Raw genomic sequence first — 19651 nt, forward strand, 5'->3', positions numbered from 1 at the left:
AATGTCATCATCCCATGTGGCTGCCAGTTCGAGTCCTGGCTGCTCCACTCTGACCAGCTTCCTGCTAATGCACCTGGAAAAGCAGCAGAAGGTGGCCCAAGTGCTTAGGCCCCTGCACCCGCATGGGAGACCCAGAAGAAGCTCCTGGCTGCTGGCTTCAGATTGTCCCAGCTCTGGCCATTGCAGCCATTTGAGAAATGAACCAGCAGATGGAAGATATCTCTTTCCCTCCTTCTCTCTCTATCTCCGACTTTAAAATAAATAAATAAATCTTAAAAAAAAAAAAAAAAAAAAAAAAAGGAATACTGTGGCTGGTGCTGTGGTGCAGCGGGTTAAAGCCCTGGCCTGAAGTGCTGAAGTGCTGGCATCCCATATGGGCGCCGGTTCGAGTCCCGGCTGCTCCTCTTCTGATCCAGCTCTCTGGTATGACCTGGGAAAGCAGTAGGAGACCTGGAAGAAGCTTCTGGCTCCTGGCTTCAGATCGGTGCAGCTCTGGCCATTACGGCCTTCTGGGGAGTGAACCAGCGGATGGAAGACCTCGCTTTCTGTCTCTACCTCTCCCTGTAACTCTTTCCAATAAATAAAATAAATAAATAAATAAATAAAAAGAATACTGAAACAGCACAGTCAATTTGACCTAACTGGCATTTAACTAACATGCTAGTGCATTATTTTTAACTGCACATGGCAGATTTACCTAGGTAAACCATACTGTGGTTCATACAACAAGTGTTACTAAGTTTAAAAGGATTCTGATTAAAGTAGGTATGTTCTGTGACCAAAGTGCAGTGAAATTAGAACTCACTGAGAAAAATCTCCAGAAAACCCCCAAAATATTTAGAAAGAAAACATTGAAAGATAAAACAAAAATCAAAAAGAAATTTATAAAGCATCTTGAACTCAATGAAAATGAAAACCTAACATATCAAAATTGGTCAGGTATTTCTTGCATTCATTTTGTGTTGCTGTTGTTCATCCGTCACCACAAACTTAGTGGCTAAAACAACACAAGTTTATTATCTTACATTTTTAGAGGGCAGAAGTCTCAAATAGCTTCCCCTGAGCTGAAATCAAGGTATCATCAGTAGGCCTGTCTGTCTTCTCTAGGTGCCATGACAATCTGTTTCTTTGCCTTTTCCATCTCAGAGACTCCCTGCATTCCTGGGCCCCTTCATGTCTTTCAAAGGCAGCAGCCGAGCACGCTCAGCTCTAGTTCTCCTGCCTCCTCCGTTCTCTGTAAGGACACTTCTGAATACATTGGAGCATGGGATTCATTCAAGATAGTAGTCACCTCACCTCAAAACCCTTAATTTTATCACATCTGCAAAGTTGCTTAGGACATATGAAGTTTCACAGTCATCGGGTTCAGAAATGAAGACATGGGGGAGCCGTTGTGGCGCAGCAAGTTAGGGAAGTGCCGGTGCCAATCATATGGTAGTGCCAGCTACTCAGTCACAGCCCAACTTCCTGCTGATGCATCCTGGGTGTCAGCATTTGATGGTTCGAGTACTTGGGTCCCTGCCAGCTACATGGGAGACTCAGATGGAGTCTGGGCTGCTAGCCTCAGCCTGGCCAAGCCTTGCTGTAATAGGCATTTGGGGAGTAAACTAATGAATAAAAGATCTCTCTCTCTCTGCCTCTGCCTCTGCCTCTCTCTGTAACCCTGCCTTTAAAATAAATAAATAATAATCTTAAAAAAAAGATACAATAGGAAGCATACTTATTAAGCCCAACATACATTTCTATTTTTTTTTTTTAAGATTTATTTATTTATTTGAAAGAGTTACAGACCAAGAGAGGCAAAGACATAGAAAAAAGTCTTCCATCCACTGTTCACTCCCCTGATGGCCACAACGGCTGGAGTTATGCCGATCCAGAGCCAGGAGCTTCTTCCAGGTCTCCCATGTGTGTGCAGGGGCCCAAGTTCTTGGACCATCTTCCACAGCTTTCCCAGGCCATAGCAGAAAGCTGGATTGGAAGTAGAGCAACAGGGACTTAAACCAGCGTCCATATGGGATGCTGGCATTGCAGGCAGCAGCTTTACCCGCTACACCACAGCGCCAGCCCTCATACATTTCAAATAGCAACCCCTAAAAGATGCTGGGGAAAATCCGACAGACTTACTCTATAGTTTTTCTTTTGGCTGACATCTCTCAATGACCCATCATTCTTACTGTTTTATCACCATCATTAGTTTTTGTCTGTGCATTTACATCTTCATTGTAAAACTTGCCCTTTTCTCACCTGAGTTTCTCCTTTGTGCTGCTCCAATTTCTTAGCGAAATCATCACATTTTTCCTAAATTCCAATGAGTAGAAAGTTAAAAGGGAATGGAACAGAAAGTAGAGCTAGAGGGACAAAGCTCAATGCAGTCAGAATGATTTGGTGCCAGTTTATAGGCTCTCAAAGAGGAAACAAGTACAGTGAAAATGTCAGGAGTGAGTGAGGAGGAGTTAAGACTGGCTGTTAAACAGGAGAGAATTCCTGGTAAAAGTTCCATGGTTGGAACATTCTACTCTGTTTATGAACAACCCTATGACAATGCACTTGGGGCCCTTCCCTCACCCACAGTGAAGTGTCCTTTATTTTAGTTTTGTGTCAACTTAATTCCTGACATCCAGACTCTGGACACATTAATAGGGAATTCATGTGGCATTCTAAAAGAATGGAGAGTTAGAGGGAGACTTTTCATGATCATGGGTCTCTTGCCTGGCTATTATGCCATCAAGTTTTCAGCTTGTCTGCTCACTCAGGCACTTAATTGCTGAGTAAAGAAATATCTTGCCAACCAAGAATATTCTCTGCACAAATGTGGAAAAGAAAGAAAACAGTTGTATTATTGAATAAACATTAACAAGACTGCAATGAGCACTAAAAAAGTCCAATTGAAAGAAATCTCTTATAAATCCATTACATGTGTGTTCTTATTCAGTGTAATGATAACTTGCCCTCATATAACAGGATTTTAACAGGCAACATCCTAAATTATCTTCGAAATGTGGGTGACCATTTGTATTAATTAGTTTAACAAATGAAAAGTGAAGCTTCACATATCTTAATGACAGCAGGTAGTTACATGAGCCAGGTGCCTGGGTGACATTACCTTGGTGACATGGAAACTTGAATTGGCCCTCCAGTATGGGATGCAGGCATCCGAAGCAGACACTTAACCTGCTGCACCACAACATATGCCTCCCAATGTCTTTTTAAAAATCCTAATGTTACAGAACAAGGTGGGTAGATTTGCTGCCCCTTGCTCCCCAGCTCAGGCTGTGATGCCAGTCTTTTGGTAGGAGAAAGGCTCTGTTATTGACCAGACAGAGGCAGGAACAATGACTCAAATCTGCCTGCCCAGCAGGGGCTTGGGAGGAGCTTTATGAGTTAGATGAGCCGGGGCTAACACACAGGGATGTTGTCCAGGCAAGTTCTGGTTGGACAGCTTGGAATCAGTCAGGCAAACAGAGATACCATGGTTAGTAGCTTTGCTGAGAAACCAGGAACTTAAAGGGGCAGTTCGATATCATTAGTTGAATCTCATTGGCCAGACAACAGATCCTTTCTGCATGAAGTAGCTTGTAGGCATTGGTGCAATGACTTGGCCCCTGTCACTCGATATGAAACTGAATCAGTTTAACACCACCTCAGTGAGGACTTTTAAAGATCAGACAAGACAATTTGTTGTTGCTCATGTACTTTTAGCTCTTTTGTAGTGCTTCATTGCGTGTTATATCTTTTTTTTTTTTTTTTTTGGACAGGCAGAGTAGACAGAGAGAGAGAGACAGAGAGAAAGGTCTTCCTTTACCGTTGTTTCACCCTCCAATGGCCACTGCAGCCAGTGCACTGCGGCCGGCACATCGCGCTGATCTGAAGCCAGGAGCCAGGTGCTTCTCCTAGTCTCCCATGCGGGTGCAGGGCCCAAGGACTTGGGCCATAGCAGAGAGCTGGGCTGGAAGAGGGGCAACTGGGACAGAATCTGGCGCCCCGACCAGGACTAGAACCTGGTGTGCCGGCGCCACAGGCGGAGAATTAGCCTATTGAGCCTTGGTGCTGGCCGCCTGTTATATCTTTTTAACTATCTCTCTATGACTTGTTTGCTTTCAAATTATTTTCATTTATGTCTCTTTTTTTAAAAGATTTATTTGAAAGGCAGAATGACAGAGAAAGAGAGGGGTAGAGAGATCTTCCAGCTGCTGGTTCCCAGGCCAAAGCCAGGAGCCTGGAGCTTCATCTGTGTTTCCCACAGAGGTGCTACTATCAGATAAAACAATTATTAAATTTTAAATTCTTGTTTAAAGTTCAGTCAGAAAAAATTGTGAAATACATGATATGCAGTTGTCCTTTTTAAATGCCAGGAAGGAATGTTCATATCTCAGAGATGACACACATAGTTTTGTTTCTCCAGCTTTCTGTTTGTATTTTATAGGTATTCTTCAATGCGTATGTCTTACTTTTTATGATTAGAAAAAATACTAATCTAGATAAGGGGGTAATGTGCCATGATAGCAGTAATGTTTGTTATTCTTTGACTCACTATGTAACAATTTTGACATCTCTCAGAGTCAGGATTTTAGACTAACAGGGATGGAGTTTAAGAACTGATGTTTTGTAAAGGAAATGAGATTGAGTATTCTAGATCTCTGATGTTTCACAGAGTAGTTCCTCAGGACGCACTAAATCTTTGAACTACTCTTGACTGTTCTATCTGTGTAAAATCCCCACTTCACATAAAAATTTTTCTCAGCATTCTAATTTTTAAAAATGCACAAAGTTGGATAGGTGGGGGAGTTAAAGGGGAGTGGGTGGGGTATTAGCATAGTAGTTAGGATGTTGGCTAAGATACTCATGCCCTATATCAGTATACCCTTCTTTTTTTAAGATTTATTTATTTATTTGACAAGTTGAGCTACAGACAGAAGGAAAGACAGAAAGGTCTTCCATCTGCTGGTTCACTCCCCAAATGGCTGCAATGACAGACCTGGGCCGATCCAAAGCCAGGAGCCAGGAGCTTCTGGGTCTCCATTGGGTGCAGGGCCCAAGGACTTGGGCCATCTTTTACTGCTTTTCCAGGCCATAGCACAGAGCTGGATTGGAAGAGGAGCAGCCGGAATATAAACCAGTGCCCATATGGGATGCTTTCACCACAGGTGAATCCTTAGTGTACTACACCACAGCACTAGCTTCTGGCTCTTACCTTTGGTTCCAGATTCTGCTAATGCGAAATCTAGGAGGCAGCAGATGGTAGGTAGCTCCAGTGATTGGACTTCTGCCACCCGCATTGGAGACCTGGATTGAGTTTCCATCTCCTGACTTCGGCCCACATCAGTCCTGTCCCTGACTACCATCATACACACTATAGAAATGAACCGCAGAGAGGAGCTTTGTCCATCCATCTATCTGTCTCTCTCTCTCTTGCTGTCAAATTAATAATAAAAATGAGTTAAAACATATATGAGTTTTATAAAAACCAGTAAATGTGTGAGTCTTCTGTGTTCGCCCTAGCCCTTTTTTTCCAAATTCAGTGGTTATCTCCTAAGTTGTACAGGTAGTTGTTAGCTGTTAATTTGCAAGAGTAGCAACAGCACAGCAGTACAGCCTGAATACAATGTAAAAGAAAAAGTCTTCTATCTATGGAGATGTCTTGATCTCTCTGTCTCTCTCTCTCTGTCTCTGTCTCTGTCTCTGTCTGTCTCTCCCTTTCTCACAGCACAGAGAAAAATCCCATCCACTCCCTCACTCCCCAAATGCCTGCAATGGTCATTACTGGGTCAGGCCAAGGCTGGGAGCTGAAAACTCATCCAGGTCTCCCATGTGGGTAGCAGTTGTGTTGTTATCACTTCCTTCAGCATTTTCATTAGCAGGATGCTGGAGTCAGGAGTCAGAGCTGGATATTAAATCCAGCTACTATGATATTTAATGCAGGTATCCTAACCATTAGGCTGAATGCCTGTCCCATCATATATCGTACAGATAGCATAAAAATATAACTGCTGTGTTCTTTCTTTTTGAATCAAAATAAAATCATTACTAGCTTGATGTGGCACAATTTTGTAGGGTCTGTATTCCATACATGGCGTAAGAGTTGAAAATGGCTGTGTTCCTAACTGGATGGAATCCTTGACATAAATTCTATAACCTTTGCAGAGAGGACCAAAAACTCGTACTCGGGGCCAGTGAGGTGGTGCAGCAGTTAAGCCACTGCTTGAACGCTGGCATCCCGTATCAGATTGCCAGTCTGAGTTCTGACTGCTATGCTTCCATTCCAGCTTCCAGCTAGGGCACCTAGGAAGTCACCAGAAGGTGGCCCACGTTTTTGGGTCCCGGGCACCCACGTGAGAGACTGGGATGGAGTTCCTGGCTCCTGGCCTAGAGACCTGGCTGATGTGGGCATTTGGGGAATGAACCAGTGAATCTGTAGATTGAAGATTGTTTTTCTCTCTCTCTTCCCCTCCCTCTCTTACTGTTACTCTGCCTTTCAAATAAATCAATCTTTTTAATTAAAAAAATCTTTCTAAAACCTAATGATTAAATTTACATCTGTCCTTAATATTTTTCCAAATTGATACATTAGTCATTTAATATAAATGAGTTATGAGGATAAAACAAGTAATTTTTTTCCAGTCATCTGAACATTTGCAAAAATTAGGAATTCACAGTATACTTTTTTTGTCTTTATATTTAAAAATAATAGAATGTTTCTATAAGATTTTTGCTCTTACCAGGAGGAGGCTTCTTTAGGCAGAATTAAAATCACAAGTACTTTTGGAGGTTGCATATAAAGCAGACATACAACATACATAGTAGAAGTCTGTGAGGCCATGGCAGATTTAAACCCCCACAGTGTCTAGACTTTAAGAAAATGGTGTGCCTTTAGCAGGCCACAGAGGAAAACTAAAAGCTGGTCTCATGTGGTCTTCTTTGTTATAGTCCCTGAGGGGAAAGTTAAAAAAAGAATTGCTTAGGTGTATGTGTGAGACAAAGATATGCACTTTTTTAATGATAGGGCTGTAATTCTGAGAAGGAAAACTGTTAAACATTTCCTTTCCTTATTCCCAAAAACACTTTGTGTGTTCACAATCTGTTCTACCAGAAAAGATTTGAGACTGTACCAGAGTCTCAACAAGTGATCTTGTATTTCTTCAAGAATTCAGATGAGATGATAAACCTTCAACTTCATACATGTTCACTTTTGGAAATGTTTCTGTTAAGTGGCCTATATTTGACTCTTCTTGCAACTCACCCTCTATAATATTTCATACCTATGTATTGACCCATACGTTATCCTCTTTAATATTTTTTATTTACTATTCAATGGTTAAATAGTCTCTAAATTCTTTATTCAGATGTTGACTGATATGATGGAATTTGTAAGGTAGATAATTTTTTTTTAATTAGGCAAAGTTAGACAGTAAGACAGAGAGGTCTTCTTTCCGTTGGTTCACCCCCCAAATGTCTGCTATGACCGGTGCGCTGCGCTGATCTGAAGCCAGGAGCCATGGTCTCCCATGCGGGTGCAGGGACCCAACCACTTGGGCCATCCTCCACTGGCCTCCCGGGCCACAGCAGAGAGCTGGACTGGAAGAGGAGCAACCGGGACTAGAACCCGTCACCCATATGGGATGCCGGTGCCGCAGGAGGAGGATTAACCAAGTGAGCCATGGCACCGGTCCCGGCAGATGAATTTTTAAGTCCTTTGTAAACTTACTGCTCCAGCTAGAATTTCTGATAAAATAGAATAATTCAGTAAAAATTTTGTATTTTCTTTCTTTATTTTCTCTCCAGCGCTATGAAAGGTTAGGCCAAATTTGAAATGAGATGAATGCTAAATGTTGTAGACTTATTATCTGAAAATTCTTGTATAAAAAAGTTTAAAAAAACTGAATTTTGAGCATAATATTTCTTTACATTTTCAAGGAACCTTAGATAACAGATCTCACTCTTATATTTTCTAACTGAGTAATGGGAGGCCAGGATAAATGTAACTTTCTTTTTTTTCTTTCTTTCTTTTTTTTTTAACAGGCAGAGTTAGTGTGAGAGAGAGAGAGAGACAGAGAGAAAGGTCTTCCTTTTGTTGGTTCACCCCCCAAATGGCCGCTACGGCCGGCGCATTGCGCCAATCTGAAACCAGGAGCCAGGTGCTTCCTCCTGGTCTCCCATGCGGGTACAGAGCCCAAGCACTTGGGCCATCCTCCACTGCACTCCCATGCCACAGCAGAGAGGTGGACTGGAAGAGGAGCCACCGGGACAGAATCCAGCGCCCCAACCGGGACTAGAACTCGGGGTACCAGTGCCGTGGGCGGAGGATTAGCCAAGTGAGCAGCGGCACCAGCCAAATGTAACTTTCTTAAGACCTCAAGTTGGTTAACAGAAGTGGACCCAAGTTGAGAACTGACTCGCAATCCAGTTTTCTTATGTAGAGATTCACCACCTACAGGTGGGATATGCCTTATCAGAAAGGCTTCCAGAAGTGTTTCATATTTCAGGGCTTTTCAGGTATTAGAAATTTGCTTAGTTTTTATCAGTTGAGTGTCCTAAGTCTGAAAATCCAAAATAAAATAAAATACTATAAATTTTGCATTTTCAGGTTAGGGATCCTCAACATATACTGCTTTACAAAACTAAGTATGTCTTTTCCATGAAAATAGGAGAAGCCTTGGCTGCTGATTGGAAAGCTATGAGTTTGTGCCTGAGATATTTGCCATAGCAATCTCTGAGCTGCATCTACACAGTCATTCACTTGATCATCCAACTATCTCCTTGGTCTAGGTGAAGTCTTTTGTTCTGCTGAATTTAATATAGGAATCCTTGAGACCTGATGTTTCCTAGTATGACTTCACAGTGGCAAATAATGGGCCTCATCTTGTGTTTCAGCTCAAACAGCTATCACTGCACCAAAGACATGGAAGAAACCAAAAGATCGGATCCAGACCCCTGGGGAGATGGCAGAGGCAGAACTGGAGGTAAGGGAGAGCAGAGCTCCGTAACTCAGCCTCAGAGCTGCGCTGCCCTTGGTTGCATAAGGCAGGTGTGGTGTACACTTGGTTAACATGTGTCTTATCTTCAAAAATATTTCTTCTGAAGGGCAAACTTTCAGTTAACCCTTCTCATAACCCTAATTGAAATTTTCTTGAGTTTCATCTAATTAAAAGACTAATCTAGTAAACAAAAAGGAAGAATTAAAAAAACTGCCCATTAGCCATCCCTGGTAGAAATCACAAAACTTACCTGGAATCTGTCATCTTTTGTCTGCATCCTAGTAACATAACGTTTCCACAAACGGACCATGCATCTTAAACTAAGCCACACCGATTTTTCTATATTATACAACATCCCAAGTCCAGGAGATAATGTGAGGAAGAAACAAGGACAAATTCAGAACTAAAGATTGCTATAACATGTCCTTGTCTGTAGTCTCAACCTCCGTAGTATTATGTACTGAAGTTTACACGTGGAAAGTGGTATAAACAGTCTGTACATAGCTCTTTTTTCTTTTTTATATCTACTTTTTTGGTATGTTAAAATGTAGACATTATTCTACAGTAACATTAAATACATTTACTTCATAAAACTTCTCTAACTAGTTAGAATTCTTACCCTCTTCAGGCAGCTGGCAGTTGTATTTCTTTGTTACTTTTTCTGTCTTGTTAATGCTTTTGATGCTGTGTGATGTCACAGTTAGCCCCATAGCAACCTCTAAAATGTTATCTGGGTATGATTTCATTGTAGTTATCAGGGGTAGGAATTGACCATAAGTAATAGAGGTCCAAATAGTTGCTGCACTCCTTGCAGCTAAACAAGAAAATGTAGCTTCTACAGAAAATAAAATAGCCTTCCAGAGGCAGGGGAATCACACACAGTCCTGGTATGGCTATATGAGCTTCACAAACTGATTTCTCTTTAGATTCAGCTTGGTTTTTATTAGTTTTCTTCTGTGATAGTTCAAGTTTCATTACGCTATGCCAGATTTCTCAGTTTTGTTCAGTGTTAAGCAGATAGGCCACAACTCCTGTACGTCAGATATTCATCCTCTACTTGAGCTTAGAGGTCAGAAAACTTTTCCTGTGAAAGTCCTAGTAGATGTCACAGTTCCTCAATTCTGCCATAGTAACCCAAAAGCGACCCTAGACAATCTACAAATAAATACTGGCTATATTTCCCAGTAGAACTTTTTGAGTAGACACAGAAATATGAATTTTTATGTCAGGGTATTAGGAGGCAGTTTTGTCATCAAGTTCCTCATTTGAAAGGTTCACCTTTGACCATTCAGCCAATGAGATACTCTTTTTCTTCAATCTGGTTTTTTTCAGTAATCAGTTTAGAACTGTTGGAAGCCTACACACTACTTCAGTGGGGTTTCAACCTGTCATAACCATTTAAGGCAGCTATTGTTGTTGAGTCCTTTGAAGTATCCTTCATAACAACGTCCGTCAAACACTTCAGTGATTCTGTGTTCTCTGAATTTTGTTTTGTTGTTTGTGGGATATAAGTCTTCATATTTATTTTTCCAGGTAGAAATTGAATTTCTATGCGGTATAGTCTCTCTGTATATGCAATAAATGGTCTTTCATGGGTTTTTGTATAGTGAAGGGGACCCAATATATTTCCTTCTCTAAAAATCACATTTTTTCCAAATTTTTGCAAGCTATGAAATAAGAATTCTGTATGATTATATGATGTAATTAGCCTGTTCTGTAGTACTATGCATATACTTATAAACCCAAATTATTAAAAATATTTTTGATGACAGTACTTAATTATAAGGTGATAGTCAAGATCATTATAAATTATTTTAGACAATAGTAGAGTATGAAATTTTGAAAAATGAAGCTGGGGGCCGACATTGTGGCATAGCAGGTAAAGCTCCCACATGTGACACCGACATCTCATATGGGCGCTGGGTCACACTCCCGCTGCTTCATTTCCGATCCAGCTCCCTGCTGATGGCTTAGGAAACGCAGCAAAAAATGGCCCAAGTACTTCGGCCCCTGCCACCTATGTGGGAGACCTGGCTGAAGCTCCTCCTGGCTCAAGGCTTTGGCCTGGCTCAGACCTGGGTATTGCAGCCACCTTGGGGTATGAACCAGCAGGTGGAAGATCTCTGTCTCTCCTCCTTTGTCTGTAATTCTGACTTTCAAATAAATAAATAAATATTTTTTAAAGTGAAGCTGCTTGCTGATCTATATTCAAATTTGGTAAAACTGTTTCTCTCAGAATTTAAGATGCCTGCCTTCTGCAGTGTTTTATAAGACAAAATCATACCCACATTTCATTTTTTTTTACTTTTTCTAAGTTTAATTCCATACTTTATTTCCATTATTGAGTAACAGCCTAAAAGCCATCTGTTTCTGTTGATAACATTTTAAATTTTAGTGTTTTTTCTCCATGATCTAATTTATGGTTGGAGAAAATTTATGAGAATTATATCTGTTACATTACTTCTCTTATATACCAAAGTAGGGTTTGTCACTTAAATGGGTTTTTTTCCCAACCTAATTTCATAAATCATTTGGGGTGACCCCTGTTAGAACACTCTTAGATGATCCTCTGCTAACCAGTCGCAGTGTTTGACTTTATGTAGCGTGAAGTTATCAGCTGGATGCCTCTTTCCTCTGAAGGCTCATTCCAAAGGATTGTTTTCAGAGCCTGTGGTCCTCACGACAAAGAGCGAGCCGTGACACTCATCACAGATGTTGCCCTGGTGAATGCTGAAGGCTCTTGAGGACCTTAGAAAGCCATTTGACACCATGAAGGTCAAAACCATTCTGGGGGATAACTTTGATTCTTCTTTGCCTTTTAAAAATAGACTTGGTAGGCTGGTGCCGCGGCTCACTAGGCTAATCCTCCACCTTGCGGCGCCGGCACACCGGGTTCTAGTCCCGGTCGGGGCGCCGGATTCTGTCCCAGTTGCTCCTCTTCCTGTCCAGCTCTCTGCTGTGGCCCTGGAGTGCAGTGGAGGATGGCCCAAGTGCTTGGGCCCTGCACCTGCATGGGAGACCAGGAGGAGGCACCTGGATCCTGGCTTTGGATTAGCGCAGTGCGCTGGCCACAGCGCGCTGGCCGCAGCAGCCATTAGGGGGTAAACCAACGGAAAAGGAAGACCTTTCTCTCTGCCTCTCTCTCTCTGTCTCTCTCACTGTCTAATTCTACCTGTCAAATTAAAAAAAAAAAAAAAGACTTGTTGCTCCAGAATCGAGATTTCTCCCTGGGTTGTATGCTCTGAGCATTTGCAAGTAGCTTGCTTGTAAAATGAAGAGCATCAGATTTCTAGGACTTAGATATTTCAGACTGTTCCTGAACTCTCCATTTCACAGCCAGAGGGCAGCACGTAAACACACCACAGTGTTTCTTTTCATATTTGCTGAGCTTTGGTGGCAACGTTTGGGGTGCTTGTTTTAGACTTCTGACTAGAATTCTTTCCTGTCCATCACGTTCCAAGGATTAACAGTTCTTTCCATATTAACCTTTGGTATATTTGGATTTCATTAATCTTGTTTTAAAGCATTTCTGTAGGGAGTTGATTGTTTGCCTTATCTCAAGTGCTGCAATGAGAAATTGTTTTTTAAAAACTTAACTGTTTAGTACCATGTGCCAAACACAGACATTGTTATCTGGGGTGGCATGTGTTCCTCTGTTTTCTGAGGAGTAGGTACAGGTCTTCACTTGTATTTATTCACATGAAAAATAGATAACTTCTGTGTTCACTGACAATTTAGCCTAAAGCCGAAGAGGAGCTTTCAGTTGACAAAGTACTTGAATGTGAGCAGGATAAAATGAGCCAAGGGTTTCATCCTGAAAGAGATCCTTCTGACCTAAAGACAGCGAGAGCTGTGGAAGAAAATGGAGAAGCAGCTGAGCCTGTGCGCAATGGTGCTGAGAGTGTGTCTGAGGGTGAAGGAGCAGACGCTAACTCGGGCTCCACTGACAGTTCTGGTGACGGGGTCACATTCCCATTTAAACCAGGTACGTTTATCCCTGCCTTCTCACCCTTCATGCTGCTGCAGCCTTAAAGAAACATGAGTATTACCTCCTCATACAGAAAAGCTCAACAGAAGGAAGAGGCTCCTCACAGAGGAACGGATGAATAAATCAACAAGCATCAGTCACTGGCCAGCAAGTTCATGTTGGGGCAATGATATCTGATGCTGGGAGTCTCCCTTTACTGGCTGGCATAGAGGCATACCTGGCAAAGATAATCAGTCGGTGCTAGGCTGGTGGAGGTCATTAAGATAATTTTAATTGTATTCATTGTAATTGAAAGGGATATTTCAGGTATAACCATCCAATACCATCAGTGCACTAAACTTTTGTCCTAATGCCATTTAAAAAATTACTGACTTGGAGATTTGTGGAGAGATTTGGTGTAGCTGTGTGGGGGAGAAGGCAGTTCCACTAACAGGAGGTAGGGGGTGTAAGGGCTGGTGTTTGACTTACGCATTAAGATGCTGTCTAGGACATCCATATCCCACTTCAAAGTGCCTGAATTCAACACCCAGCTCTGGATCCTGGTTCCAGTTTCCTGCCAACATGAACCCTGAGAGGCAGCAGTGTTGGCTCAAGAATTGAGCTCACCCATGTGGGAGACCTGGGTTAAGTATACTTCTCCTGACTTTGACCATCACCCTTGGCAAGCATTTGGAAAATGAACTAGTAGATGGGGGAACTCACTCTCTCGCTCTCTGCCTCTGAAATTCTCTCTCACTCACTCTTCGTTTGCCTCTGAAATTAAAAAAAGAAAAGTATGGGACAGGTTCAAAGTTTTTCTTAATCTGCCAAATCTAAAGTAAAATTTGCACAAGGCAGTGTATGCGATACCAGCCCTTAACAGTAATCTAGACCAGTGTTTTTCAAATTTTTGGTTTTAGTACATGTAATAGGCTGTGAAATTAATTTAATGGCTCATAAGCAGCATTTTTAAAAAGCAAAATAAGGCCGGCGCTGCGGCTCACGAGGCTAATCCTCCGCCTTGTGGCGCCGGCACACCGGGTTCTAGTCCCAGTCAGGGCGCTGAATTCTGTCCCAGTTGCCCCTCTTCCAGTCCAGCTCTCTGCTGTGGCCCGGGAGTGCAGTGGAGGATGGCTCAAGTGCTTGGGCGCCTGCACCCCATGGGAGACCAGGAGGAAGCACCTGGCTCCTGCCTTCAGATCAGTGCGGTACGCGGGCTGCAGCGGGCCAGCTACGGTGGCCATTGGAGGGTGAACCAACGGCAAAGGAAGACCTTTCTCTCTGTCTCTGTCTCTCACTGTCCACTCTGCCTGTCAAAAAAAAAATTAAAAAAAAAAACAGCAAAATAAAATTTAAAATGTTAGTAAGTCTTCAGAAAGGTCATGAAAAATGTATATTATGAAATAAACTATGCATGGATTTCAAAAAGTTTTTGCACCAAAATAAACTTGTCTTTTAATTCCATTTTCTTACAAACTTTTTGAAGTACTCTTCATATATGTGTTTTTCTTGCATCTTCGTATTTCGTACCATGAGTTGCAGTGAAGAAGTTCTGAAAAACTGCTCACCTGTATGTGCCACCTTGTTATACTTACTTTTCATCACCAGAAAAGATCTGTTAATGGGCCTTGTAAAATTGTAAGGCCATACTATTATAAAGCATTAGGCTAAAATTCTTTTAAAGATCTAGGCTTGAACCAGATCTTCAAGTACTCCACCAGTCTTTCCATTGGAAATTGATACACTACTGGTATTTGTCAGACTGTAAGTCATATCTTGTCCTTCAGGGTTTTTTTTTAAAGATTTATTTTTACTTATTTGAAAGAGTTACAGAGAGAGGTAGAGACACAAAGAGAAAGGTCCTCCATCCGCTGGTTCTTTGCCCAAATGGCCGCAATGGCCTGAACTGAGCCAATCCAAAGTCAAGAGCCAGGAACTTTTTCTGGGTCTCTCACAAAGGTGCAGGGGCCCAAGGACTTAGGCCATCCTCCAGTGCCTTCCTAGGTCATAGCAGAGAGCTGGATCAGAAGAGGAGCAACCGGGACTAGAACCGGTACCCACATGGGATGCCGGTGTTTCAGGCCAGGGCATTAACCCGCTGTGCCACAATGCCAGCCCCATGTCCTTCAGTTTTACAAGAAAAAAGTACAGTTGTAAACTAGTTGTTATTGACTGACTACTTCCTTTGCCCCCATCATACAAATTTCAACAGCAATAATAGTGGGGGAAAGTTTAAAATTTAGGTCTCATTTAGCTGTCTACTGTGTCTGTAATCTACGCATTAGGAAACTCTGCTCGCCTGAAGTGATCTGGGGCCTGCCTGATTTTGATGAAAGTTTTGTTAATTAAAAGAAAAAAATATTTACTTTTATTATCCAATAAAGTTTTATATATAAAATTTCCAATTTTATATAATACATATGAGATTGAGTAGTAAGAGCTATAACAATAACAACAAAATAAGTGCTATGACAATACTACTTTAGCACTCATACGAAATTAAATATTGAAATTAGATTTTTGGAGAAAGATATATGTATTCCCAATTTAGTTGGCTCAGCATTCAACCACGTTATTTTCTGAAGATTTAACTGTAGATAGGTATGAAAATTCTATATGTAGCTGCTTAGACTTTTCATTATCTTAAGTCATTTGGTTTTGTGTTTCATGTCCTTTTACCTTTTTCTCTTCTCTGACATTTCCAAGTGAACAGTTTTCTGCTTTTCCATCAGGCCAACGGTATTATCAAATATCTTATTGCCAAGGTATTTAACGGCTTGGTAATTTATTTTAATATGAGGATGATTCTATGTCCTTTGCCAAAGATTGCATAGCATGGACATAGACAAAGTTGTGCCTGTTTGATTCAGATTATTTTATTATCCAAAGATACCCAGAAAAATGAAGGTACAAATGGTAGTTTATCTAATTTAACATTTTCTGGTGAGTGTTTCCTTTGATTATTTAGTTTGTCCATAAGAAGATAAACTAAATAACAGAATCTGTTTTGTATTCTTATATTATATGCATATATATATATACACACACACATACATGCGTAGATACATACACACACACATCACACACATGTATAATGTATATAATGCCCTACAAACTGTTGTCTGCTTACATCTCTCTTCTAGAATCCTGGAAACCTACTGATTCTGAAGGCAAGAAGCAGTACGACAGGGAGTTTCTGCTGGACTTCCAGTTCATGCCAGCCTGTATACAAAAACCTGAGGGCCTGCCTCCCATCAGTGACGTGGTTCTTGACAAGGTAAGCTGCTTGCTTCAACAAAGCAAGGTCTTTTTAGTGGGAATTGATTTCACCTATTAGTGCAAATACTTAAAGTATGAGCTATTTTTAAATAAAAATATGTGATGTTTGATAATTAGTGTTTCCCTAAACATTGTTAGATTTTGCATTTAATATAGATTAATTTTGATGCCCATATTTGAGTAGTGATTTTTTTTTACTTTTTTTTTTTTTTTTGACAGGCAGAGTGGACAGTGATTGAGAGAGAGAGACAGAGAGAAAGGTCTTCCTTTACCATTGGTTCACCCTCCAATGGCCGCCATGGCCGGCGCGCTGTGCTGATCCGATGTCAGGAGCCAGGTACTTATCCTGGTCTCCCATGGGTTGCAGGGCCCAAGTACTTGGGCCATCCTCCACTGCACTCCTGGGCCACAGCAGAGAGCTGGCCTGGAAGAGGGGCAACCGGGACAGAATCTGGCGCCCCGACCGGGCCTAGAACCCAGTGTGCCGCCACCACAAGGCGGAGGATTAGCTTAGTGAGCCGCGGCACCGGCCATGAGTAGTCATTTTTAGAAAAGATTTATGTACTTGAAAAGCAGTTATAGAAAAAGAGATCTTCCATTATCTGATGGCTGCAATGGCCATGGTTGAGCCAGGCAGAAGCCAGGAGCCTGGAACTCCATCCTGGCCTACCACATAGGTGGCAGGGACCCAAACACTCAGGCTATCTTCTGCTGTCTTCCCAGGCACATTAGCAGGGAACTGGATTGGAAGTGAACTGGCAGTCACGGGATGCCACATTGCAGGTGGTAGTTTATCCCTTTGTGCCACTACATGAGCCCTGATTTTTTAAATTCTATTAAATACACTTTGTATTAAAGCTGTTCCTTGTGATGTGGTTATAATTATGTGTTTGTTAGGAGAAACATGCCACTAAACTGATATGAAACTCTTTTCCTACTGTTCTGTAACTTCATTATGGAATTATAGTGATACAGGACAGTTCAGGAACCTAGAAAAGTATTTAGCAGGTCAAACTTCAGTAGGAATCCACATAATTCAAATAATGTGTAACTTAAAATTTCCCCCAATGGATACTTCCAAGGGATTGAAATCTCCAGTCTTGTGCAAAGAGGTGGTCATCCCAGGCCAGTGCTGTGACATAGCAGGTAAAGCTGCTGCCTGCAGTGCCAGCATCCCATATGGGCACCGGTTCAAAACCTGTCTGCTCCACTTCAGATCCATCTCTCAGCTATGGCATGGGAAAGCAGTAGAAGATGGCCCAAGTGCTTGGGCCCCTGCACCCATGTGGGAGACCGGAAGAAGCTCCTGGCTTCGGATTGGCACAGCTCCAGCCATTGCGGCCATTTGGGGAGTGAACCAGTGGTTCGAAGACCTAACTCTCTCTGCTTTTGTCTCTCTGTAACTCTGCCTTCCAAATAAAGTAAAGAAATCTTTAAAAGAAAAAAAAGAGGTGGTCATCCTTCCTCTGTACACATGATCTAATGGTGCACTTAACAAAGTCGTACACTCAGTATTCATCTGCTTATTAATTCAAAGCCATAAGGTCAGTTGTATATCTGTTCAAATAATTTCTTATAAATCAAAGGTGAACCAGTGTTGATAGCTAACCTTGAAATTTTTGTTTTGAACAGTGATTGTTTTCCTCCATTAAAATATAGATGTTCACTATTTTATAGAATGAAATATCTCTTCTTAGAGAGATGTGCAGCAGTTGCTTATCCATACCTTTTTTGCATTATTTACTTCCTTCTAGCAACAGTCTTCTTATTTTTCTTGGTATAGCTAAGTCTTCTCTCTTAAGTACTTATGTAATGATTGATTAGCTGTGTGGATTGTAGTCCACTTCATAGGGCAAGTGTTACAGCCACCAAATTAGATGATCCCCTTAGAAAATATTTCTTTCAGTCTTGCCGCTTCCTTCTGACTTGGAATGTCTTTTAATTGACTTCTCCCTGAACTGAGAGTCCATAGTCATTTTATGCTTACACAAAGTCAGATTTCTCAGATTAACAAGACAAAGTATAATTATAAATGGCTCATCACATACGAAACCTATCTGAGACTTACTGTTCATTCTGCCTACATGCCTTACTAACTATAAGTTGAAAGCATCAAAACCCAAATGAACAGCAGCAGTAGACCTATAGGCAAGACCTAATGTCTTAGTAAATATCCTAAAAAGAAATATTCCCAAATCTGGCCCTAGTTCAGAAAATTTTAAAGTAGTGTGCTTTATGTTATTCTCTTGGTCCTGTCTCTAATAAACCAGTGCACTGATTGTATGAGTGTCCACCATTGGGAATTTAAGGCCTAATTGGTTCCACTGTGCCTGAAAACCATTGTTTTCCTAATGACTCTTTTTTTTTAAATTTTTTATTTTATTTATCTATTTTTGGCAGGCAGAGTGGACAGTGAGAGAGAGAGACAGAGAGAAAGGTCTTCCTTTGCCGTTAGTTCACCCTCCAATGGCCGCCGCGGCTGGCGCTGAGGCCGGCGCACCACGCTGATCCAATGGCAGGAGCCAGGTACTTATCCTGGTCTTCCATGGGGTGCAGGGCCCAAGCACCTGGGCCATCCTCCACTGCCCTCCCTGGCCACAGCAGAGAGCTGGCCTGGAAGAGGGGCAACTGGGACAGAATCCGGCGCCCCGACCGGGACTAGAACCTGGTGTCCCAGCGCAGCAAGGTGGAGGATTGGTCTAGTGAGCCTCGGCGCCAGCCTTCCTAATGACTCTTAAGGCGAGCCCAGGAGAAGCTCATATTGGACTTCTGCTGGTTCAGAAGCCATGGCTTACCATTTCAGCTGGTAAAACTTTCAAAAATTTTGTTCTGTGAGCCCAGCATTGATGGCACAGTTGCTAATACAACGCCAGCATCGCATTATCTCGGTTCTGGATCAAGTCCTTGCTACTGTGCCTTGGATCCAGCTCCCTGGGAATGCACCTGGGAAAGCAGCACATAGCCCAAGTACGTGGACCCTCGCCACCTACTTTAGAGATCAAGATGGAGTCCCAATTCCTGGCTTCAGGCTGACCCAGCCCTGGCTTTTGGGGCAATTTGGAGAGTGGACCAGCAGATGAAAGATCTCTCATTTCTGTCATTCTGCCTTTCACATAAATAATAAATAAATAAATCTTTACCTCTACCTACTCCCCAATTTTTTTGAATCATCTTTGTGGCATTGAATGCTCTGGAATGTGCATGTGTTAAGCCTTCCTATTCCTCTTCATGCAGATCAACCAACCTAAATTGCCAATACGAACTCTGGATCCTCGGATTTTACCTCGAGGACCAGACTTTACTCCAGCCTTTGCAGATTTTGGAAGGCAGACTCCTGGTGGAAGAGGTGTACCTGTAAGTGCAAATTCCCTTTAACCCACTCAGTTAGCAACCATCATAGACTCCCTGACACTTTGTCTAATTAAGAAGTAGT

General features: G+C 41.9%; 1 protein-coding gene across 50 annotated transcripts in view; it reads left to right on the forward strand.

Annotated features, from left to right (window-relative positions):
• Positions 1-19651, forward strand: part of EIF4G3 (eukaryotic translation initiation factor 4 gamma 3) — a 376646-nt gene that overhangs the window by 262165 nt on the left and 94830 nt on the right. For all 50 annotated transcript variants that reach the window (XM_089301376.1, XM_089301377.1, XM_089301378.1 and 47 more), the window contains 4 exons: positions 8869-8957; positions 12711-12957; positions 16083-16216; positions 19453-19572. In XM_089301376.1, coding sequence (XP_089157502.1) covers positions 8869-8957; positions 12711-12957; positions 16083-16216; positions 19453-19572 — 590 coding nt within the window. The remainder of the gene's footprint in view (positions 1-8868; positions 8958-12710; positions 12958-16082; positions 16217-19452; positions 19573-19651) is intronic.

The sequence above is a fragment of the Oryctolagus cuniculus genome, chromosome 7, assembly GCF_051225735.1.
Source record: "Oryctolagus cuniculus isolate XC-2025 breed Fujian yellow rabbit chromosome 7, ASM5122573v1, whole genome shotgun sequence".
Classification (NCBI taxonomy): domain Eukaryota; kingdom Metazoa; phylum Chordata; class Mammalia; order Lagomorpha; family Leporidae; genus Oryctolagus; species Oryctolagus cuniculus.